Source organism: Dromaius novaehollandiae, chromosome 15 (genome assembly GCF_036370855.1).
Source record: "Dromaius novaehollandiae isolate bDroNov1 chromosome 15, bDroNov1.hap1, whole genome shotgun sequence".
Lineage (NCBI taxonomy): Eukaryota > Metazoa > Chordata > Aves > Casuariiformes > Dromaiidae > Dromaius > Dromaius novaehollandiae.
In genome coordinates this window covers 20,775,768-20,800,634 of record NC_088112.1, presented here as the reverse complement: position 1 = coordinate 20,800,634, position 24,867 = coordinate 20,775,768, and the positions used below count along the sequence as shown (strand labels likewise).

At 46.6% G+C, this 24,867-nt stretch overlaps 1 protein-coding gene across 5 annotated transcripts in view; it reads right to left on the bottom strand.

The window, feature by feature from the left end:
* The window catches only part of FSTL4 (follistatin like 4), a 433,157-nt gene that overhangs the window by 83,087 nt on the left and 325,203 nt on the right, over positions 1-24,867 (bottom strand). For all 5 annotated transcript variants that reach the window (XM_064521140.1, XM_026118282.2, XM_064521137.1 and 2 more), the window contains 2 exons: positions 22,538-22,728; positions 18,224-18,344 (listed from right to left, as the gene is read on the bottom strand). In XM_064521140.1, coding sequence (XP_064377210.1) covers positions 18,224-18,344; positions 22,538-22,728 — 312 coding nt within the window. The remainder of the gene's footprint in view (positions 1-18,223; positions 18,345-22,537; positions 22,729-24,867) is intronic.

Here is a 24,867-nt window from a genome sequence, read left to right as displayed (position 1 = left end):
CTCTTTTTTCGGGGATAGGAGAGTTCACTGGGCTTCTATGGATATTTTGTCAGCCCAAAGACCTTGCCACCTAGACGAACTTTAAAATACTGTGTGGTTACCTGTGCCACTTCGACACCTCACCATCAGGACAAGGAGTCTGCCTGCCAGCTAAGCATTAATGGAGTAGTAATGCTTTGGGCCAGGATGTCTGTGTTTCCTACCCGTCTGGCTGTCCTACTCTCACTCCACCAAAAACAAGTATTGCCACAGTGCCATCCTGGTCCTACAAGTAGTGTTGGTCCATCACAGAAACCAGGATCTGCCTCTTGGATTCCCTTCACACGGCTTTTCTATCATTTTTCCCCTTCCTTCCCGAATTGGCTCATCTGTGCCCATGGCTGTGGGGGGACGTCGGGAGGCAACAGTCCCCATGTCCCCCTCAACCTGCCCAGAACGGAGACGTGCTCTACCTCTCAGCGTCCACCACGCTGGATGAAGCGCTCCTCATCTTCCCGCACGTTCAGGAAGGCAGAAGTCAACCTCCTCCGCTCACCGCAGCACTAGAACTGCTGCACGTTCAATACAAGCCGGACGGGTTACCCAGCCATTTTCCTATAAAAATAATGCTTTCTCTTGGCAAAACATTCATTCGTGGACCAGGGTACAACCCTCTAACTTCTATGACCACAGCTGACAATTAGGCTATATTTAGATATTGCAACAAAACGTTGGCACTTTATTTATAGCAAAATCATCCCCCCCGTCCTGTGGTTTCTTTCTCTTTCTGCCGAAAGGGTGGCTTTGACAGAAATCACCCACAGCATATGCATCATTTCTATAAACCCACAGCCTGATCCTCCACCCGCTCTGCAATCGCTCCTCTGCACTACAGTCGCGTCAGCTTTAAAGCTCCGCGGTCCTCCCGTGCGACGCCCGAGGGCGACCACTCCCCGCTGGCGGCAGCGATGCTACCGAACCCCGGGCTAAAACAACGAGCATGTCAGGCAGCGACGAGCGAGCGGCTACGCCAAGGTCACCTTCGGGGGAAAAGGCATTCTGCGGCACGTTGGAAATGAAGCAAATGTAGAGTTTTCTTCAAAAGTTTCCATTTGAACTGGCTTCTTCCAAGAGGAAAAAAAAAAGTGCTGTGCAGGATGAGCAACCTTTGCAGCAAAAGCAACCGTTTCATGTCGCCGGAGCCTCTGCCCGGGCAGCGGCCGCGGGCGGCATCGAGCCTCTCGCCAAGGCAGGAGCAACCCGAGCGAGGCGGACGAAGCGCCCGGGCACACCACCGCTCGCTGTCTCCAGGCATCGGCCCCACCACCGCTCCAACAGCAGGGATCTTGACAGCCGCACAGCTCGGCACCGGCTGCAGAAAATGGAACAATCTTCCCCAAAAGACAAGCTTCAGTAAGATGCACGCACCAAACAAACCGCTTCTCTTCACGGACGGGGCCGTTCCGACCACAGCAGAGAAGGGGGGAGAAGCTGGCTGAGGAACAGACTTCTGCTTCACCTCGCCTTCAGGGTTTATTGATTCGTTTCTGTTTTATCCATAACCTCATTTTCTTATTTCCTTATTGGATTGCATCTGTCAGAGCTAGGATAGGGGAAACAGCTCACTAGTAATTGGTTAAAGAACTGAAAAAAAGAAGTGTGCAAACTACGGTGACCTAGGCTGTTGAAATATTCAGCTCCAAGACAACGATCTGGGCTGCAGGACTTGGTGGACCACGGCTGATCTCGACCCTCCTCAGTGCCGCCGCTGAACACCGCTATCCAGACCTCGGCTGCTGCTGGGACCAGTTGCCGGAGCTCCCTGACTGCATTTTGACCAAAAAATGGGGTTTGTGTCCTGTAGACGCCTGGCACCAGCGGCTCCCAGCAAGGGCTAGCGTGCTGGAAGACCACAGCGGTCTGCCATCGCCTCTCGTCTTGAGGTCCTCCTCCTTGGGGCACACGAGGAGGGACTTCAGGGATGTCATCAGCCAGGTGTCAGCGAAAGGAGACTCCACCAACTTCCAATTTCAGCCAAGCATTTCGCACAGGTTTTAGATTCACTTGAAATGCAAACCTTGTGCACGGCATGTCAGGAAGAACTCATTAGCCTCTTCACTGCGTGTAGTGAAATAAATTTTAAAAAGTGTTAATAAAAGGATGAAGAGCAACCAATTTCTCCGGCAGTGGAATAAAAGGCTTCTAGTCATAATTTACAAGCAGTTTGGGAAATAAAAATCTTAATAATAGAGAGAAATTGCAGGGAAGTTAGCTGTGTAGTTCTAGCTATTTCCAGCAATTCCTCGAACTCATTTTGATATGTTTGCTTTACAAACCCAGACTCCAACCAATTTCTTTAGATGATGGGTCAAATCCAAGAAAATTTCTTGTCAGTTTGATTTAACCAAAACCCTGTGATCTGAAGAGATTGTGATGTTGACATTGCAACATCATTCAAGCATACAAAATTATGAATACTTTTGCTAGTATACAGATGATTCCCTCCCTCGGCTCGCGGCAGCCACGTACTTTCTGCCAAGAAACTCCATTCACATAATTGTAGCTAATGCAAATTAATACTCTGCTAACAAAGACCACATTGCTTGGCAGTAGGTAATTGCATGCATCCACCACCAGTCTCTAGCAAAGACTGGACATACTATCAATTGGACAAGAAGTTGCAGAAGAGCAGTTATAAGAAAATTCAGGCACAGCTCCTGATTTACTGAACAAATCTAGAGAAAGCGGAAGCTCCTGACGTGGTGTCACCGCGAGGTAACGTCCACCCACCAGCAGTCCCTTTTTAAAAACAGCAGACCTTGCAACACCTAATTTTCTCTGAGAGAGTCTCGGAGTTATTTCCACACCTCCGCCCGCGGTAGTGCCGATGGGGACACGCACCTGCTCTGATGACAAGTTTGCAGCACAGAACGAGCAAGCCCGTGGCCTTTTTCTCAAAGGACCCAAGTGTTTCTGCTCTGGGTCAGATGGGGCCAACCGAGGTTGCTCCTGCCTGGAGGAGGAGGACACGGCCGGTCCTCTGCGCCCATGGTGGGTCCTCTGCGCCCATGAGCAGCATCTCCTGCCGCAGCCTCGGCACACAGCTCCCGCCCCTCCCGCGATGGACACGGTGCAGAAGCATTTAAATGGTGAAGAAGTGGTTTCTTTCTTACGCCGGTAAAAAAGACTGCTGTAAGATGAGAGACATAAATTACCCCTGAATTTTCCAGATTTTTGGTGTCTGAATTGGAGAGGGATGCTATAGCCCCTGACAGCTGAGACCCATCTGCTACTGAGAGAGAATAATTTCCAAGCAGAAAAAAGTCTTTGGAACATCTCCTCGACGCTTATAGACAAATTTTTCAAGAGGTATGTGAGGAGGAGGCTGAGAAAGCCCTTAATTTGCTAAAATGGGAATTGCTCATGTTCCTCTTGTGCCTTCATTAGAAATTTTTTCCTGTTATTTCTATCGGGCTAGAAAGAGGCAGGTAGGAAAAAAAAAAAAGACAGCGTTAAGTGCGCAGAGAAAGGCAGCCATGCAGCGCATCCCCGGGCAGAGGGAATTAGCGTAAAACCTGGAGGAGACAAAGACTGTCAGAGGCCTCATAGTTTGCATTTCATGTACAAATTTGAGACAATAAATCACAGACTTGTAAGAAACAGTGGACTTTAAAGCCCACTGCTTGCCGGAGCGCTGGAGATGCAGAACCTGGTGCAGGACGGTGCCGCACAACACGAGGCTCGTCGCGGGCATCGGACAGCCGAGTGGCCTGGACCATCCATCCGACTAACCAAACATCATCACCCTCCTCAGTCTGGCTGGTTATTAGCCAAGAATTTGCAGGATGATAATTGCAACTACCTGCAACTATTTGAAACCATCACTTCTGCTATCCTGGTGCAGCTATTAGGCTATGTTTATTTGGCTACTTGCAGAGCACAAAACCATTCCCTTCCGGCGCGCTGAACCGAATCTGCTGTTTCAGGTGACTGAAAACAGCTACCTGGCAGCTCTGCAAGCCGGGGTGAAATGAGCTGGGCCTCTCGATCCAGCTCCTGTGGGGCTTCATCCACAAAAAGTAAGAACAGCAGCAGCATAGTAACGGGAAGCCAAAAATGCCCGCAAGTAGCACGACTGCACTTCATCAGGTCTCTTAACCTCTTCTACAAGTAACTCTTCCCTCATCCTCACAGTAAATTACACAGCACGCAGACAAGAGCAACAAAATGATACTGCCTTGCCACCGGCCCTGTTGGCTTCTCCAGAGTTTCTCATATTATAGAAAACCGGTGGATCAATTAACATTTATTGAAACGCTCTTTATTTCCTGGGCAGAAGGCTGGCAGAGCCAGATGCAAGATCCACAGCTCAGCGAGCCATCGCGGGACAGGATTAAAGCAACGGTTCAGCATGATGCAACACCAAATCCCTGCATTTTGCTTCCCTCTCCTCTTCCTCTTTCCCAAAAGAGAATCGCGCCCGCCAAGCCCCCCCGCTCGATGCTCAACAAGGGAGAAGCCGATCAACGCCTGCGCCGGGCTGCTCCCACGGGCCAGAGCAACGATGCTAACCTGCCACTCTTTTCTATTTTCTAAAGGTCTTGGATGCGCGATGCCTATTGCAGGAAAACCCTTTTACCCCCTTGTGCCCTCTGTTAACTAGTTCTTTCAGGAAAAGAATCCAACAGTTCATTACCTCTACCTGCTCGACGTACTTTTGACATAATTGTATTAGTGCTTCGTTGCAGGGCTTGGAAAGGGGAAGCTGAAAAGCAGCTTTTTGCCATCGGTTTTGTTCATTTGTTGAAGCCCTGTTTGTGTGCTCGGACGCAAACCGTATTATTTGCAGTTCATGTAATTTGTTTAATGCACTGCATTCAGGAGGCCACCAGCGCCAACGTGTCAAAAGGAGCGAAGGGTTCCTCGCTTACGGTATTTAAGAAATGAGAAAACTCCTTTGGGAGCTGGTGCAGTTGCTTTCACCGAGCTCAAGGCGATGGGGCTGTGGGCAAGCCAGGCGCCCCGTGCCGAAGCCGCTCACCTTGCGTCTGTCCGAGCGTCTACGCGTCCATCTCCTCCGTGTGAGCTCAACAACGCTGCAAGGCAGGCGTTCTCCGGTTTGCGTTTCCGCTGTGCCAGTGCATTGCACCATTTCCACGAGGAAAATCTTCTTTACTGCGAGGGTGACAGAGCACTGGAACAGGCTGCCCAGAGAGGCTGTGGAGTCTCCTTCTCTGGAGAGATTCAAAACCCGCCTGGACGTGATCCTGTGCAACGTGCTCTAGGTGACCCTGCTTGAGCAGGGGGTTGGACCAGATGATCTCCAGAGGTCCCTGCCAACCTCCGCCGTTCTGCGATTGCCACGAGCCTCCAGCATCTGGCAAAGAAAATGCATTCCTGTTCTCTCCAAAAGCTGCTGCACTTGGTCAGTGCCCGCACATCACTAAATGACAAATGCGTGCTATGCCCATTACGAACCGCTTTCATCTTCCATTCAGCTATGATACGTCTGTCAGCTTGATAAGTCAATGTATTAATTACAATCCACAGTGTCTGTTCATCACATTACAGTAAAGCATTCAATAAATACCAATTAACATGCTGGAGTCTTTCCATGAAGATATCTTGCCCGACTTGGAGTCTAGTGAATGGTTTCATAAAAATGCATCTTAAAACAGAATAAGGAGCAAAGTAGCAATTCTGTAACAAATTCAGACCCTTATACATCTTCTATTTTACCAGATGCTTGGTGAGTAAATTGCATTAAAACAACTCTATTAGCCCTGCCAGGAGATGCATTACATTCATTGCGGGCTCCAAAGTATTTCAAACCGCTCTACGTAGGAGACATTTATTTTTGGTGGTTTATACTGCACTGAACATAGTCTAATGGTGAAACAAAACCAATACTAATTAGAGTTAAAATAGGTGGATATGTGCTCTTTAAAACCGTCAGACCATCTTGTCCATTTTATGCCTTCTTAAGCCCAGGAATTACAACTTGGGCTCGTTTCAGGGGCTGAGATTATTTGGGGAGCTATTACGGTGCTACGCGATGTAGGAATTAAAGATGTAGGACGTAGGCTGTAGACTTCTGCATTAAGCTTATCGCTAGGAGAATTAGGATGAAGCTCTTCGTGCTGCTGAGAGAAGCTGCAGCCCCCTGGAGAGAAGAAATCCCAACAGCATAATACCAGTAATGACCAGCGAGATCCGATTTTATCCCTCGTTCTGGAATGACTTCGCTGGTGGGGTGGGAGGGGTACAAAGCCTGCTGGCACGGTGGGTCCCGGGACTCCCACGCTCTCGCTCCGGCTCGGAGGGCACAGCAAGGCGCTTCGTCCATCCTGGGCTTGGTCCATCCATGAGCCCGGGTGACCCTGCAGCAGAAAGCTGGACATCACGGAGGTCCTGGCTTCCTGCCACCCCGAGGCCTCCGGCAGCAGGCAACCACGCTCCTTCGGCGCCTTGCTACCAATAGCACTTTTAAGGGAAACGTGCTGCTGGTATTCCTAAGGATACAACAGAGACGAGACACCAAAGAAAGGAGACTCATCACTTCTGATGGAGCAGGACCTCTGGGTGCAAGCTGGACGGCGCAGAGAAGCACGCACGATGTATCCGTACGCTGCCAGATGATTCGGTTTTAACTTCATTGCTGTAAACGGCAGGGAATTGCAGTTGTCCGCGTGGCCGGGCACCCACAAACGAGCAGATCCTCCCTAACGGGCCCCGCTCCGGGCCCGGGGAGCGCGCGGGGCGGCAGGCGGCACGGCGTGCCCTTCTGCAGCTTTATCACATCAGCCCTGGCAAATGTTTTTCCTCCAGCCCCTAATTTTATTAAGAGGATTTGAGGGGCCTGTGCTAATGGAGATAGATGAGATAACCAGAGCAATATTAAGCCTGGACAGGCAGCAGCAGCGCTGCGTTTCCTCTCATCCCATTGCTACGGGCTCAGTACACAGCTCCTGCATTTTCATGGCAGGAATGATTTTTTTTTTCTTTCCACCAAGCGAAGGGCTTCTTAGATCAATAGCTCTAGGAAGGTGAGCAGAATATAAAAGGGAGACGCGTAGCAAAATATTTAGGATTCTGACCGCAAGGGCTATCAAATAATAGCTATAAGACTGTATATTAAAAATATGCATAAAGCACCTTTGCCGAAAAAGCAGCACTGCAATGGCATAGCCTGCACTCAGCTGATGTGATGTCAGGACTGGCAATGACTCAGGTTTGCACAGACCAGGGGCAAATGAGTGTCTTTTTTCTTTTATTTCCACATGTGAAGAGCAGTACTGTAATCCAGGCTGCAGGTACGATCGCACCCGAGGGAGCGTGATGGACAACTCTGCTTTATGGGAGCACCAAACGCTGCGAAAAGCCAGACTTTCCCTACAATTAAAACGAAGCATGAATGACATGGAGAATCAGCTCACGGATCCAGACAGAAGAACAAAAAGACAGAAAAAGTCAGTGTGAGCAACATCCGTCAGGAAAATCCTTCAGAGTCGGCCTCTTCCTGAAAGCAATTTCAGCAGAAGCTCTATCAGACGGGAGCCCTGCATTGAAACGATGCGGAATTAAACTGTGGGAAAGCCCTGTGAAATATAGCTAATGCTGAAATATATCCTGAAAGTGTTTTCTGAATTTTACTCAGCTCCTTCAAGCTCTCAATTCTCCCATTTAATTTCACATTAAAAATAAAAAAAGAACCTATTTTGAAACCACGGGGTGAGGACATTTTTACTCTCCCTTTTCACCTTGCCTCTTTTTTTGCACCTTGCTTTTAAATTAATGTTATTCCCTCTCCCTTCTGCGTTCCCTTCTTTCCCCCTCCGTCACTCCGGCAGCTTTGCAGGGCTGTGATGAATAGCACCGCAGACTGATGCACCGTTTCAAACAGCCACAGAGCAGGCGACGGCTCCAAACGCTTCTCAGTGTCCAGGAAGGTACCCGTGACCTTTTCGAACACATTATCCAGGTTTGCATGATGAACAGAATGAGAAATAAAAAGAAAAAAGCCTTAGACTGGCATATACAAAGCACATTTCTTTCTTTCCTCTTAGAATCACAGTCACAAATTCTTCCTCTAAGCTGCAAGTTTCTATTAACATTACTTGGATATCAGGGCTCTGATCGTGGTGAAAGATATAGGATCCAACTGAGGCTTCAGACGTGAGTCAGTGGGGCTGTAGCTATTGGTGTGCATGAACAGGAACGTGAATCCTGCTGATGGATTTTATATCGCCGAGGGAAACCCTCACGGCAGAAACAGCAGCTCTGGAAGCGCAGCAGGCTGGAGCGCAGATTGACTTATTTCTATTGATGGCTCCTGACGTTCTTCCCAAAGTTTTGATCATCCAGAACCCAGAGAATAAGCTGCTGGTGTGTGCTACGGACAGGTATCGGCACTACGGACAGATGCTGTCTCCAAACCGTGGTGCGGTGCAAAGCTGGGGGCTGCGCTGGAAGAGGAGTCCTCCTGCTCGTGACGCTGAGGCTCATCTCACCGGCGTCCTCTTCTGGATGGTGACAAGGGGGTCTGCACCTTCGCACACCTGCCCCAGCACCCGCCACCCGCCTCGCCGCGGATGGGACCCGGGGTGAACCTGCCCCTGTGTGCAAGTATCCTGCAACTACTCTCTGCACCCACCACCAATAAGAGCTGCAAATTATTGTTGGTCTCTGCCAGACCTGCTGTCCTTTTGGACGTCAGCAGGTCCTAGGGACACCAGAAGGTTTTTTCCACCTGCAGAACTGGCGCAGCCATTTGGCCACGGATGCCTCGGAGGCACCCACCCATCATCCTTCCCCCACGGCAAGTCACCCTCCCTGCCAAGCTGCCCTGCCTTCTGCTCGAGTCTGTCTCCTAACATCAGCAAGAAGATGAAAACCAGCACAAATTTTCATGTCTCCACCACTTAAGAGGAAATAGCAAGCATTTTACTATTTTTTCTATAGGTTAGCACCTTTTTTTACTCTTTTTGGAAGTATTAATGCAGAACCAACCTTTGAGCTCAGCTTATTCAACTTCCTACTGCTGCCTTTTCAGCTTATATCTCGACACCCTGAATTTGTCAAGGAGATTTTCTCCTGTGAAGAACATGAAATGAAAACATCTCGGCTGCGGCTCCACATAAATCCTATCACTTGCACTGGGAACAGGCACCGTGCGTGGTAATCTTCTGATGGCTGCTCTGGCATTTTGATTAAAAAGATTAGCCCTATAGCTCTATAGCGGTATGCAATATCAGTAAAGTAGGCGTTAAATGAGCTAAGAACTGGCTGACCGGCAGACCCCAAATGTTAGTTCTCGTAGGGGAACAACCACACACGGTCGTTTCTAATGGGTTTTTGGCGGGGGAGATCCTAAGCCCAAATCTGTTCAACACCTCTACCCGTGATCTGGAATAAATAACAAAATCAAATATAAATAAATAGGAAAATACAAAAGAGGCATTTTTGGCCTTAAAAGTTATCAATCTCTTAAACTAGCAGAGGCGAAGACTGAGAGCACGTACATGGGAGAGCACTCAAAGCATCCCCGAGATGCCTGAAACGGCAGACAGGGAACACACGCAACGGATTGTCTTGGACGAAGGCAGACTTCAACAGACTAATACAGCTCGAGCAATTACTGACTAGGAAAAACAAAGCAGAGCAGACACCAAACAAAAGGAAAATGGTAGCAAAGATGCTCCAGCCTGTATACAGTCGAACGAGACACAAGATGATCCTCTCCGATATGCTACTGTCTTCTGCCTTTGAATACGTAAAATCTTCTGTGTTATAATTATGATTTCCTCCATTTTTAGTGAAAAGAAACATTTCTGCTTCATGACTTGGCTTTGTATGCTTCCCAAATTCCTTAGAAAACAGGTATTTACTGAGGAAACCCCCCGCTCCCAAAACTACAAGCCTGAAAGGTTGAGTCTGATTCTTAGAAAACTCGGCTTTTGAAAGAACAAAATGAAGCCATGGGAGATCCTCCAATTCGCTATTTACAGCTAATTGAAGATGCTAATTATAATTTTTAGATCTCTACCTGCATGATCTGCAGGTGCACATTTATGGCTAGGACAGCCAGTCATTATAGGATCTCACCAATATTTGTATTTCCTCTTCGCTGATGCAATTTTGTGCCTGCACGTAACTAAAACTACTATTATTTGTGCATGGCAAATTGCTTCAGTGAACATAGCTGGTATGGATCAAATAATTTTTTGAGAAACGGTATTTGGCTGGTTTTCTGCGCCAGTGAGTCACTCAGAAGTACTTATAAATATTTAGATAGTCTATTCTTGTGAGAGTGTGTGTAGACATTTGATATGGTTTGTAGTACATCACCTCTGAAGCACTTGCTCTGCTCCACATTGGAAATTCTTACATTTAAAACAGAGATTAACAAATCAATGCACCCTGAAGAACATTTTAAAATCACCAGCACATTGTATACTAGTGAGTTTTCTTTGCAATTTGTAGACAATAGATTTCCAATAACAACTTGTAATTAGTTCATTGTGTCTCATTCAATCGTTATACATTAAGCCCATTGACATTTTCCAGATGGTATCTTCTGAAATGAGAGGTATGTGAAAAACTGCTATAGTTTGGCAATTCACATTTGGGCACCCTGGTACCGGCGTGCAATGGATACGCCTCCATACACGGAAACAGCAAAGCCAGCATCAGAAACTCTCTGCCTTATCATGAAAACATCTAGACAGCAATTTCTTTTTTTTTTTTTAATCAAAAAGCATAAAATTACAATCATTTTAACCATGTCTTCATTTCCCATTAATCATGACAAAATATTATTTCAGGGGACTCTCTTAATTCAAATCATAATGCCATAATGTATAAACTAAGCAGACGACTGAACAGCAAACCTGGCTAGATGAATTAATCTCTGATCTCAGCATAGAAACATTCCCCTTTTTGGCCTAAGGGAAACATGTTGCTCTTTCCACTGGTAAATGCGTATCTACGTGCAACCTATTTTTTCCTGCTCTAAGCATTCTTAATTTTTTCCTCTGGAACCATATTTTAGCTTTTGAAGCATTTTTGCTTGGATTAAATTTGTCTTTCTTGTTACAAGTTGATTCTCATTTTTTCCTCTGAGAAAATGCCTTTTACTTTGCTCAAAACACAGCAAAACAACAGAGAATACACAACTTGCAATAGCTAGTCCCTCCTCCTGCGGCTGTTTTGTGGAAGTGCGGCAGTCCGGGACACCACGCTGGTGCCCAGCGATGTATTTTTGACTTGTAGCTCAGAGCTGAAGAAGTTTGCAATGAGGGGAGCTTTAAAAAGAGACAAAAAACCCACTTTCTTTGCAGAAAGTGTTAGTTTGATATTAGGAGGAGGAAAACGAGAATGAAAACCAAAGCAAGAAAGTTTTCCACATCTAAAAGTTACCACCCTGCTCAAGTGGAGCAAAGGTGCGCTCACTTAGACGTCCACCACGGAGGTCTCCTAGCGCTCAAAAATTAAATTTCTGAATTCTGCTTCTGAAAATGACCTAAAAAGCCAAACAGCATTGAGCAAGGAGGTCTCAGGAGTTAACCAATACAGCACTGCTGACCGTGGGCCCGCACCTGGACTCCAGCCCCACTGACAGCAGGCGTCGGGCTCTGCACGAAGAGCCTCAGCACACGGTCGACTGCTGTCAAGGGGAATTTCCTTCCTAAGGGCCCTTCCTGAGGTCGAGCGAGCCAGATACGACAGCTCAGGGTCAGGTGGGATCATCAGCCCGGGCACCTAGAAGGTGGGACAACCACATTGACACAACGCGTCTTTCCATATCTCCACGTTGCTGAATGGTGGTGTCCACCTGCAACACGGCATTGCCATAGCTGTCCTCATTGAGCCTAAACATCAGCTTTTTGCTTGGTTTTTAGCTTTTAGCTTTGTTTTTGCTACAAGATTGTGCTATTAAATTCATTATTCCAGCAAAAGCCCAATAAAGTGCCTCTGTGCTCAGGAAGGTGGTTGCACGCTATTCCTCAAGGCGAGCAGCAGCCGGTTGCCTTGGCCAGCTGAAGGAAGCTCACTCCTCTCCCAGGTCCTTCCCACCACCCTCAAACATTGCCTCAAACTGCAAGAGGAGGCTGCTGCTCCTCTGCTTGCCGAGGCGTGCTTGAAGTTTAGACATCGTGTAGCTCACGGGAGAAACCAAGCAATGGCGGTGAGCTAATGAATTATTTCCAACTTTGCACCACTACCTGCAGCAATATGAAAGAAATCGCACACCGAGGAGACTGCAGCTGAGCAGGCAGAGCAGGGCGCGTGGACCGTCAATATTTCAGGACTATGATTTGATCGTGTAGATAGCTGTTGCTACAATAATAATGTTTAAGAGAAGAACACCTCACTCAGAACATTTTATCTTGCAACGCAGTTGTCCAATATAAGTAATCAGGCTTGACCAATCTGGCTGAAAGATAGGAGTAACAAGTATCCAAACCTACGTGCCATACTGACGGGGAAAACAGATTTGTAAAACACATGAGTAAACACTTAATCTAAAAATGTAATTTCCAGATGCAATTTTATACTGGAACACCTGGTTTTCCAGGTGTAGGTGGAATACTCATATTACAAACACACATTTCCAAGTATGTGTATGCATTTTCATCACACAGAATTTATTTGTAACTTCTCTTAAAATGAGATTTCTACCAGGAACAGCAACGCTTTTGAGTGCTTCCTTTCCAACCACTACACCCTCTCCCCCTTGACCCAACGACTTCTTGTTAGGTTTTGTTCTCTCCTGTTCAAAGCGGACCTTTGCTTTGCACGGGCAAGCACGGATCTTAACACTTCTGCGATAATTAGAAAACTCTGTCCTGAAGTAGTTTCCAGCAAACCAGAAATACGCACAGTGCAAAAATAAATCCGGTTCATACTCAGCACTCCTAATGAGCCCCTGGAGACTGCCTGGCGAAGGCGGGCAGCGAGACTCGCTCCGCTGCCTGCCTGGGAACACAGCAAGAGCAGATTTGGGGAGCACCGTGCAGGTCTGGAGCCAGCCCCGCGCCATCCACGGACACTCTGCACGCGCAGTACCCGTGCCCAGCCCGGCTCCTGGAAACCTGCCCCGGCTCTGCCTTTTCCCAACGCAAAGCGCCCGAGCTGCAGGGACCGAAAGGCCACAGGACGCTCTGCCACCATCCACCTCCCCCGGTTGATGTCCAGTACGTCCCCAACCCTCCCGCTGCAAACACACATATGCCCGACCTCCAAAACCGGTTAGCGGTACCGTAAGGAAACCGTTCATTTAACCAGAGCTGCTCACCAGCCTTTTGTGGAATCAAGCCCTTTTCCACACCTCACCCAGAGAGATGCTGTTATTAGCTTTGCTGCCTGCAAGCCCTGCAGAACGCGAGAGGTCCACAAAACCGATCACATTTTATTTATACGGATGTGCTTCCGGAGAGGTAAGTATCCTACTTACCCGGTAATTCTCGCAGGCTAGTTTCAGGGTCATTTTCTTCTCTCTCTATGCCTTTTCAAATGAATAGAGCACCAGTCTTACATAAATGTACTGCTCATACGGATGCACAGGAATTCCCAACTACTGAACAGATTTAGCACAAAGGGCCCAAGTCAATCGTATCGTCCTTGGTTGCAGCTGAGAACGGGAGCACATGTTCCCAATTTTCTTTTACATTTTGCAACACTTTCTGTTTTCCAGAAGCACTGGGACAGAGTCCTACCAGTGATCTTAATACCCTCAGTGGGAACAGGGTATTTCCCGGACGCGAGCTGGGATCTGCACGGTTCGTGGAGGACACGGCGAGGCCACCGACAGCCCGAGCCCACCCGGCTGACCGAAGCGCTGCGGCTGCGGCCCGTCACCCCGCGGTCCCTTCAGTCTCCATCAAGCGCTTTTGATTCGTATTAAGGACAGGGGAAAAAATACAATTTGAACTAAAACAGAATCAGGAACGAACATGAACGCTTTGAAAAGAGCGTAACAGCATTATAACAGTATTATATCGGCAAGTATGAAAAAGGTTAAGAGTGAGAAAAGCAAGAGCATTTGTTACTCGTTACTCCCTTCGAGTGACTCCCCTTTTTCCATCCCTAGCAGGTATTCTCCAGAGGTGGTAACAGCAGACTGCTGTTGCAGCCTCCTCTGCGCTCACTCCTGCATGACATTTGCTCCTTCCAAACCTCGCTCGTGCTCTTCACGCTATCCACACCTCCGTCCTCAGAGAAACGGGCAGTCCCGGTCCACCACGCGCTCTCTTTACATACAACACACACGCCTAAGTGGTTGGACAGAAGCTTTCAAACAGGATCAATCAAGGTTGCAACCGAAAAATAAAGTATTTTTCTTTTAAACCATCCTCGTGGGTTTTTTGGTCCAGATGCGACACCAAAGATCTCAGAACGTCACTGCAGAGCCCCCAGAAGCAGCAGGACCCAGCGGGCTCCCCGGGAGCAGCGCCGGGCCCAGGGCAGCCCGCGAGCCACCACCGCTCCGCGACTCGGAAATTATCTCCGGCCGTAATCTCCACCCTGACCTACCAACATACCGCCGATCTTCTGCACGACCTCCGTCAAAAAGCCTTGTAAACCCAGGGTGACCTACTGCAAAGAACCTGCCGTAGGACAGCAAAGATGCTTGCAAAAGGTCTTTTTTACGCTTTCTAAAACATAATGCAATGCAAAGGCGAGCTGTCAGAAGTGAGTGTTGGGTGGGAACGGGCTCTAATTGGCAGTGAGCTAGAATTTAAGGGGATTTTGTCTTTGGGTTAATAACCTCTTATTAGCTAAACAATGTTGACAAGATAAAGCCGTTTTGATGGAATGCATGCTTCCCCTCTCTTTGACATATTTGTATTACAAATTGACCTGTCCACATTGATGATAATATAGATGTAGAAGATTACACTGATTTTTCTTTCAGCCAGACTTTCACATCTGCCAGCCCGCTACTCGCCCATTAGCGAAGACAAAAGGAAAGCCAAAAGTGACATGCCTAATTGTAGTGACCTCCAGTCAGATACGCTTCCAGAAGTTATATCCAAAAATCACTCATCGGAGCATATTTAAAGTAGTACTCAGCTGGGTGATGTGCCTGCCAATTTACTAGACTATTTCCATGCTGATTAATTAGATGCATGCTCTGCTATAGCTTTTATGACAACTCTGCCTTTTATTTATTACTCATTCATTGAATCTTTTGTGACAGTATAAAGAAAAAACAACAGACAAGTATACTCACTAGTACTCTTTATATTTCTGGAATGTGAAAATCTTGAGATCATCACATTAAAAATTAATGATTTTAAATTATGGTCCTAAGCCTGCTTATCCAATAAAATTTACTAATGGGAAATTAGAAGACACCTATAATTTGTTCCTTCCAGAGCTGCCAGGAGAACATTTGAACCATCTCATATGTTATTTATATATGATTAAGATGAATATAAAAAGTGATACTTTAATCCTGTTCTAATAGGTATTTTTAGCCATACACACACACAACCAAGCAAACTCCTAAAAGTTGAATTATTAGGATTCAGGGACAAAAGATCTTTCAGAAAAGCAGGAGAAAGATTGCACACTGGAGAGGGTAGGTAGGAGTGCCACTATTTCTCCCAAAATCTCCAACTGAGCATTAACATCTGTATGCAAATAATTACCATGATTAGAAATGATCATTTAAAGTAGCAGCTATTACCTTGTAATGGTGAAACCAACTTTCAGAAAGGGCAAGAGACTGTACTCTTCTCATCCATGCAGTTTCCATTCATTTACAACGATCAGCATGGACGGGCATCAAAAATACCCTTCAACCCTCTGTGTGTGTTGGAGAGAGAAGGAGGGTCAAGAGAAAGCAAGAGAGACGCACACAAACTGAGAGCAAGAGACAATTTTGTGGCTCTGTTTGTTACGGAAAGGCCAGGAGACTCTTTAAAATGAAATGCAACTTCTAAAGCAGCAAAGGAAAGACAAATTGGAGAGCTCTTCACATTATCAAGGTCATCCTGGAGCCGTTCGTAGACTGCAACGCTGCACAGAAGCATGGGGCACCGGAACAGATGTAACATCGTTTTTGAGAGGATAAATTAGATTGAGACTTTCTGATGCCGCTGAATCCTGGTAATTAGATTGCTCAGCTTGCTGAGCCATCCTCGCAGGCCTCCCGCCAGCACGCACGCAGGAGGCACTTGGGGCAATTTAGAGCAACCAAAGGATCACCTTAATGGGCCACAAATATGAAAAATGCGCTGGATGTTATGCCTTTAAATTACTGCTGCTAGCCAAATTCTGGCTCGTAATGAAGTACACAGTTCAGAAACACTTACGGACTGCAAAAGCAGACTGCACACTCACGGCAACTGTTCGGGGAAGAAACATTTTTAGATGTTTCTCCTAGAGTGTGTAATAAAGTAAAGGTAAAAGATGCACTTTCACCAAGAACTAAACTTCGCCTGCAGAGACTGCAAAGTTCCTAAAGTCGTAAGCAATAAATTTTGATTTTGAAAGTTGATGACCCATTAACCACTCATAATAAAAGCAGGGATTCTGGGAAAACTGAAACGGAGAAGTAAGTCTAATTTTCATCCGCAGATGGAGAACGATTTCTTTTGTATATAAAATTCTGGTAGACACTCATTGTTATGCTTTGGTTTCTGTTAAAATATTTTTGCACTTTATCGATTACTGTCTCTGTTCATTGACTAATATTTTGTACTTGTCTTATTTTCATTACCTATTTAAAATTCACTGGACCAAAAACTCATGCAGATGACTCGTGGAATTCAGCTCGGCGTTGCTGTGACTTTGAGAACCCACTGATCCAGATATGCTCCCAAGTAACTGCATGTCAAGCCTTTATAGAGCTGGGTTAATTCACTTTACGGCCTTCTTAATGTATGAGGTTTTACGTTTTACTGTATATCTGCTAGTTTGAGCCTGCTGTGTTGAATTAAATGCATATGTGGTTCAAACAGGTCCAAGGTGACAGCTAGGGCTAATTTTAAAGCACTTTAAATATTATTATCCCAAGTTTGTTTTTTTTTTTTTTTAATGAAAAGCTGGAAGAAAACAGAAACCACCCTCTTTAGAAAAGAGGAGATTCAGTGAAAACAGAGGCTCCGCGTTTCCAGTCTGGCTTGCCCAGTAACGCTGAGGATGAGGGTGCTGAGCCCCGAGCTGGGCTCCCCAAGCAGCACGGGAGCGGGGGCTCCGTTCAGCGCGTCTGTGCTGCACTCGTATTTCACAGTTGCGTGGTTTATAAAATTAAATCAAGAGGCAGAATCCCCTTACTGAAATTACTTTATCTTTAAAATGCCACACGCAGAGGTTTGAGAACGCGGCTCGTGACGTAACTGCTTTGGTATCCGTCATTCGCTGGCCCCGAGCAGCTGAACGGCTGAACCTGGTCTCTGTTTAACGACAATTAACAATGCTCTAGCTCACTACCCTGAATACTACAAAAAATAAAATTTTCTTAGTTACTTTTTTAGTATCTCAAAGGGCTTTATAGGCACCAATAAAATCTTGCATCATCCACGTGAAGGAGACGGAGTGGTCCTTTTCCAGGGAAGTACTTCAACGTAGGCTTAACTTAAAGCATGAACATAATGTTAGGAAAATAAATGGAATAACTAAAGCACTTCATTGTTGCACTGTTTGAGTAATTCGGTGGTCTAGGGATACTTGCAAACAGTGCTGAGACGTGCATCGAGATCGCACAGTAATTTACTTACTAACACAGACACAAAATGCAGAAAACGTGATTCCTAGGCACAACGTTCAGTAAAATACCTTCCTCACACCAGACTAACTCATGTTGCCACAACACATTTGGACAGGTTTCAAGGAAAGAAAGAAAAAATAAAAAGGCTTTCCTACATGTATTGTCTTCCTCAGGATTACTGAGAAACCATAAACTCAGCTCTACAGACCAGGCCGCAATACCAACATCCTTCCAGTGCCACCGGCCAGAAAGAAGCCTCCAACAAGCAGCACAGCAGAAACCACAACAAAACAATTAGTCTCGCACGCTTTTATCAACCTCCTAGTTCATGCTCGGTCCTCTGGAGCACAGTAAGCTTTAGAAACAAGCCCTTTCATACTGATTTTCATGGTATAAAACGCAAAAAGGGATCATCTTTGCTGATCGCGTCTTGGAAGACAACACTGCCGTTACGGATGTTCACGCGCATTAGTCCCTGGCCCACCCTCTGCAACGGCAAGGACACGGAAGAGCATCGTGACTCACGGAAGGCTGTGTAGAGCTCCTGCAGGGTTAAGTAGCCATCGTTGTTGTAATCATCGAATCGGAGAAGGTCTTCTAGTGTACAATCTAATAAATCATCCTCTAGGTCCTCCTTCTTCATTACCTGGGGCCAAGAGAGCATGCAATGTTACATGTAACGTTAAGCTACAGATTGCGGTCCTCATGCCCCCAGCAAATTTTTCATTAAACCACCTTTGGATAAAATACACGAAGAGAAGTAGAGACAAGGACTCAAACCCAGCCCTCTCCTCTTTTTGTCCTAAGCAGTTCCTCCATCTCTGGGTGAGGTTACGCTTCCCCTTCCTTCTTACAGACCGGCACAGCTTCAAGGGACGCGTACAAGGCGGTGTGAGCCTGTGCCCTGGGCACACCGTTCCCAGAGGGCAGACACAAATTCTGCCTAAGTTAGAGTTTAGGAAAACTGTCTGGGGCTTTTTCCTCCTTTTTATTTTTTCTTTAACTTCAACTTCTGTAAGTGGAGAATTCTTGTAGGAATTGATGGCATACAAATGCCTGGCCCTCACTGCGGATGGAAAGTCACCTAGTGACTAGTGTTGTTGCACATCAGAGGTAGAGACCCAAGGAATTTAGAGACCTTTGGTCATTTTTATCCATGGCCTCTTCCCCAAAGAGCTTCTGGCCAGAAGGGCCAATGCTCTATCCCCCGACGTCAATGGAGAAAGAACCAACCTCAGATTTAACAAAAAAGCAAACTGCTTTAGCATGGCATGGTATTGAAGGAGGAAAAGATGAGCCCACCGCCCTCAACCCATGGCATGACCCCGGCACATTCAGCAAACACTCCAGCCTGGGTTCCTGCATTCAGACGTTTCGGGAAGAAAGAGAAGAAAAGAGAGGGAGGAGAAGAGCTGGGCAGACTTTTCGTGAGGATCGGGGATGGCATCACCGGGATTTCCTTTCCCCAGATACATCCCTCGCCCTTGCAAAGGGGGTTTGAGACCCGCCATGTCTTAGAGGACAGGAATAGTTTGGGCTCCAACACCACAAAAACAGCTAACTATCCAAACATGAACACTCAGCCAGGAGAAAAGGTTTTTTCTCTCTCTCTCCTCTCTCTAGGAAGGGATGCAATTGCATTCCCTGCCTTTAGGACTAGAATAGGCAAGAGTCAATGCTGCATTCAATACTAACGTGTTTTTCAGCATCTCACACTGTTTCTTATGTATTCTAAACATTTCACAATTTCTACTCGAGAAATTGAAGATGTTTTAGATGTTGTACACCTGAGTTAGCAAAAAGCCCAAGCATAATAAAAATGATAGGTTCTCTAAATTTATTGCAAAGAAAACTGTTGAAATGTTGCATCTGCAAGGCAGGAAGGCTTTTTGCTGTAGTCCAAAGATGCTTTTATTTACTATTCTAGTCTTGGCCCATTACATTAAAGCAATTTAAAGTAATAATGCTAAAAAAAAATGACCCTTCACCTAGCGAGTAAAAATGTTCAATAAAAGTGAGATCAACCATAACTTCCAAGATCAATCTTCTAAAGATGGAAATTTCCCTTTGTCTACTTTTGTATTGAAAATTGATTAACTTTTCATAAGACTGACAAGTTTTTACTAGTCCTTTTGATTTAGTGTCACAGAAAAAAAAAAGCCTTTAGCTGCAACGTATTCAGTAGATTTATGAATCTGACTTTAAAATACATTAAAGTTTTAAATGGAAATAACATTCCAATTACCACAATTGTTAATAGCCTTGTATACCCACGGCTGCAAAACTGCTTGGGTCTTTCACCCTGCTGTGTCCAGAAGGAAACCGTTCGACTGGGTATTTGGGGAGCAAGGGGACAAAGCCGGCTGCCGTCCTCTCCGGAAGGGCTCCGCTTCCAGCGCTTCCCTTGGGAGAAATCCCTCTGCACTGAGCCTCTGCTTCAGGCGTAAAGACCATCATTCAAACCTTAAAAATGACTTTGGTTTTCCTGCAGCAGTGCACGTTACCTGTCTCGGGTTTTTCTTTACAGACAAGATTGTGGTGCTCCAGAGACTATTTTTCTTTTAAATAAAACAAAGGAAATGCACAGCAACAGCTCATCTGGTGGCCAGAGAGAATGAGATCATAGCAGCTCCCACTGCACCACATTCGTTTTATTTTCCTCTACCAGCGGGCAATAAAACTCCTGTCTTTGGAGGAATCTGAAGTTGCGCAGAGCTTCAAATTAAAAGAGCCAACACGAATCAATCACAAATCTACCCAACAAGCCAAGAAAATCTGTTGAGACTATAACATGCAAAATTAAAAATCTCTTATTAACTAATAAATCTCTTAAAAACTGGGGGAATAAACTGGTCATGTAACAGCACGTGAAAACCATCTTGGTGTAAGAACTGGAAAGAAGAGACGCAGCAGTGAATGCCGCGCGTCCAGCGCGAGCACGGCCAGCACGAGAGCACCCAGGTGCCCCCCCGCCCGCGCGCCAGCTCTGCGGGGGCTCGTGGGGAGACAGCTATGGTGGTGTGAGTGGGGGGTTCAAATATATATATGGCTTGTCTGTATTTAGTGCTGTCACGATGATGTCTTTGGAGAGACGGCTAGGTTGCCAGCTTCATGATGCCGGTGGAAGCTCACCAGCTCGGGCTGCGCTAACCTGGGTGCAGACGAGCTGCTGAGCAAGGGCGAGATGACCGGCACCTCCAGGCTGCTTTTTTGGGATATTTGGGTCAGCAGCTCCAAAGAGCCGGGCGAGGAGGGAGCTGGAGGTTCAGTGTTTTTAATGCTGTTTTTGCTGATCCGGTTTGTTCAGCAAACTGGAGCAAGCTCCAGCGGTGCAAAAACCTTCCCCAGCCAAGGACTTCTGGCCACGTGGAGAACAGGAGCCTGCTGGAGCAGTTTTAGTAACAGTGAGAACAGGAAAATTAAAAAAGATAGAGCAGCCGAGGTCTACATTTGCTCTTGTGAGGGAGATCTGGGCACCAGGCACCCTGGCAAACCAGCCCGCAGCAGCTCTGCTGCAGACCCGAGGGCGCTGAACTCCAGTCCCTTAACATGCAGCGCACTCTTCCCTCCTAACAATAATGGTGCGCAGGCTGCCAAACCTTTATTTCCACGCGAGCTGAGTTTTAATATCCTGATGGAATAAGCTTCATGTAAAAAGGGTAAAAAATTGGAGAGGAGAACAGACACTTGGATGTCACTATGCAAAAGCGGGCTCTGAATCCAGATAAAAAGTGTTTTCTAATATCTACCACGTCTTTATATAATCACCGAATTTAGATGAAGCATTGTATATATTCATAGCTATGAGATCTAAGAGAATTTGCGCTGACACTCTGCATTGTGCAAAAATGCTCCCATGTCATGTCAACAGCGTCGGGATTAAAATCCAGCGCAGAGCGTCCTGCTCGGCAGTGAGCGCAGGGGAGGGAGTCGGAGCTTGCTGCCACCCTCCCTGCTCGCAGCTTCCACTACACGGTGCGACGGCTCGGTGCAAGGGCTGCCCGGCTCCACGATAGCTTCGCTCGTGGGGTCGACCTCGCTACACCGCCCCGCGCCCGGGGACCTACGAGCCTCAGCAACGACGGATGCACCAAAGCGGGACGCTAACGGGTCTGCAGGTCTTGCCCCACGTGGCACAAGGCTCTCGTATTTGCAGGGCTGTTTTCTCAGGTCTGCACTTGCAGAGAGCAAGCTGGGCAGGCAGAGTAACCAGCTTGTGTGTCTGCGCTGCGTGTTGGGTTAACTCTACCAATTAGGTGAACTGAAACAGCACAGCAGGCCCATCATTAGAAATAACAGTTTTCTCGGGCTCTGCACCTTTTCTAATGTTATTAGGTTCAGCTAATCAACATTTCAGTATCTGCCTAGGGATCCGTGGGGAATAAGCCCGTTAAAATATTTTAACTTTACTGTCATGTTAACGTATGGTAATACATGGTCCAAAAGGCAGGAAAGAAGAGGTAAGAGGCTCCTTCCTAACTTACATACATCTAAATATCCAGGCTAATTCCACACAAGCCAGCTACCTGGAAACGCTCCAGAAGACGACTGTTAGTAGTGAGGATTATCACCTGTTTTTCAGGGGCAAGGACGGGGCTGGAAAAATGCCACGCTGTTTGTTTGCAAAGGAGCTTCAAATGTTTGAGACAACACCGTCTCCCCAGAGATGGAGAAAAAGACTCTCACGCTGCAGCTGATTTTCTTCCCTCGCCCGCCGTTGGACAGACAGTTACAAACGACCGTTCTCGCAAGAGTTCTGCTGTGCTATATTCAATTTACACTCTGAATGAAAAATGCAATCCAATTCATAATTCAATTTTCATTGAGCAATAAACCCACCTGAGCCAGTTCAGAGCTGCTGAGATGCCCATCACTGTTTATATCCAAGTACTTAAACATATCTTCAACTAAGGAGCGCTTCTGGGATGTCCTGTCCGCTGCAGGGCTGCTCGGAGGACTCTGACGATGAGCTTGAAGGTCTAGAAGGATGCTCTTCAGCCGGCTGTAGTCTGCCATTGAGCATGCGTCACCTAAAAGAGAAGGCTGCATTACTGGACCATGTATGTTTGCCTTGATCTTTCTTAAAGACTGAACTTCTAATGAGAAAAATAAGGCACAATCAAAGACAGGCTGTCTGCATACATCGTACCACTCAGATGCTATACTTTAAAAAATCCTCTAGTCATTACCTTCTGTAAGAGCCAACATTTTCTCTAAATCCTACTGTCAAGGAAGCTCTTGAGCATGTTACCTTCCAGATTACAGAGCTTTGGTTACAGACTTCCACACTCAGCTTCATAATCCTCCCCCCATGTTAAATTTGCTCTACGTTTTTCTAAAGATAAATTTGTCTGTCCTATGATTAGAAAGTAAAAATAAATCCTGAGAAGTTGATGGTAAGAAAGCTCTGCGACCATAAACAAATGGCACTCGCGAGTCCTGTGCCAGGCAAAAAGCAGGACTGACTGATGAGTGAAAACCTGCAGGATCTGGGGCCAATGGGGCATGAAACCCCCAGGGACACAATGTTTTATCTCAACCTTTGTGTTACAGAAAGAGGAATCCTTAAACGCAGCACATCGGCCACCGATGGAGCAAGCAACCTGCAGAGCCTGGGTGCGATGCTGCTAACTGTGCGCATCGCCCTACCAGGGAGCGAGGTAGGAAGGGGCTGCCTTAACCCCCGACGCGCAAAACATCTTACTATCTGCAAAAAGCCCTCAAACCACTCATTCTGCAGTGACACCAGCCTGCCTGAAGGATCCAGCCCAAACATTTCCCGAGCTTGCAACTTCCGACGAGCAAGCTAAGCATACTAAAGTCAGCTCTCCAATGATGCTTCCCCAGGGAACCCCTTGTTGTGATTTAAGACCGTCCTCTAACAGAAGAAATACGTCCACCACGACCGACTGGTATAAAAGCTGCTGTCCTCTTCTGCTCAACTGCTGTCCAGCTGAGCTTGGCAGAAAATGATGCATGGCAACTCATTTTGGTGCAAAGCTGCTTGTTTTGGTGTAAACCACTGCGCAGTGCTTTGCACTAACCTGGCTGGCTTTGCACCGGAGCGGGTTCTGGAGCCAGCCGCCCGCCGTACTGCGTGGGCAGTCATCGTCACCGGCTGTACTGACACATCCAGCTACTTCTGCTGCGCACAAAAGATGATGCGCCAGAATGGTGGCTTTAAAACAACCTTGTATTTTAAGTCCCAACACTGACCCAGCTGGATTAAATTGGAGGGGACTGGTCTCACCTCCGTATGAGGGACAACGCTCCTATACGTTACCTGAAGACTGCAAACATCGTTCCTCTGAAAGCCAGCAAAGACCCTGGCATACTGACAACCAGCTTCCCTGTCCTTTTATTGCTGAGCTGCATCAGTTTTCGCCCTCTGGTCCCACTCCAACTGAAATCCAATTAAAATTCCAGGTGGGAGGCAGTTCTCTGATAGCAAACCCATCCACCTTTGAGCTTTTCGTTCACCCTTCACATTTTGTGCTTGTAACTTCAGAAGTACCATGACTTCAGAAGGTGAGAGAAGACACAGGCCAGACCTGCCTCGCTCTTCAGGTCAGCGTCCTGCTGCTACAGGAGCAATAACCACAAGAAAAGACTTATTTTCTGCCCTGAACTTAGACCCTCACAGATGTGAGATCTTCTCGCTGCTCAGGGACACAGAGATCACTTTGGAGCCAGTTAGACGGTGACCAGAAAAGCAGCTGTCGAAAAGCGCAAAACTTCTCCTCTCTAAACAACCTCCGAAAGGAGGTCTTGGTCCCACTCTCCTTTAGTCCATGAATGTGCGCTCAAGTCTCATCTTACAGAAAAACTGAGCTACCCAGCTGCTCTTTTTTGCCTTCTGTATCTATATTCCTGTATTTTTTCCAGCACTGGGTCATCTGATTGCCATTCTGAGGGTGGTACAGAGAAATCTTTCTTTCCATCACGCCCTTATTTAAGGCAAAAACATTGTTGTATTGAATGCAATCAAGCAATTTTGCAATCCTGCTGTAAACATGGCTTTGGCCACTGCAATAATGGAGTTTCTCTTCAGTAAAACCTTCATCCCAGAGAAGAATCTAAGGCTAATGAAGAAAGGGAAATCCATTTAATATACTTCCACCTCTCTTTTTGCTTTGCGGTTTTCATTTAGCGAGTGCAAGGCCCACCGT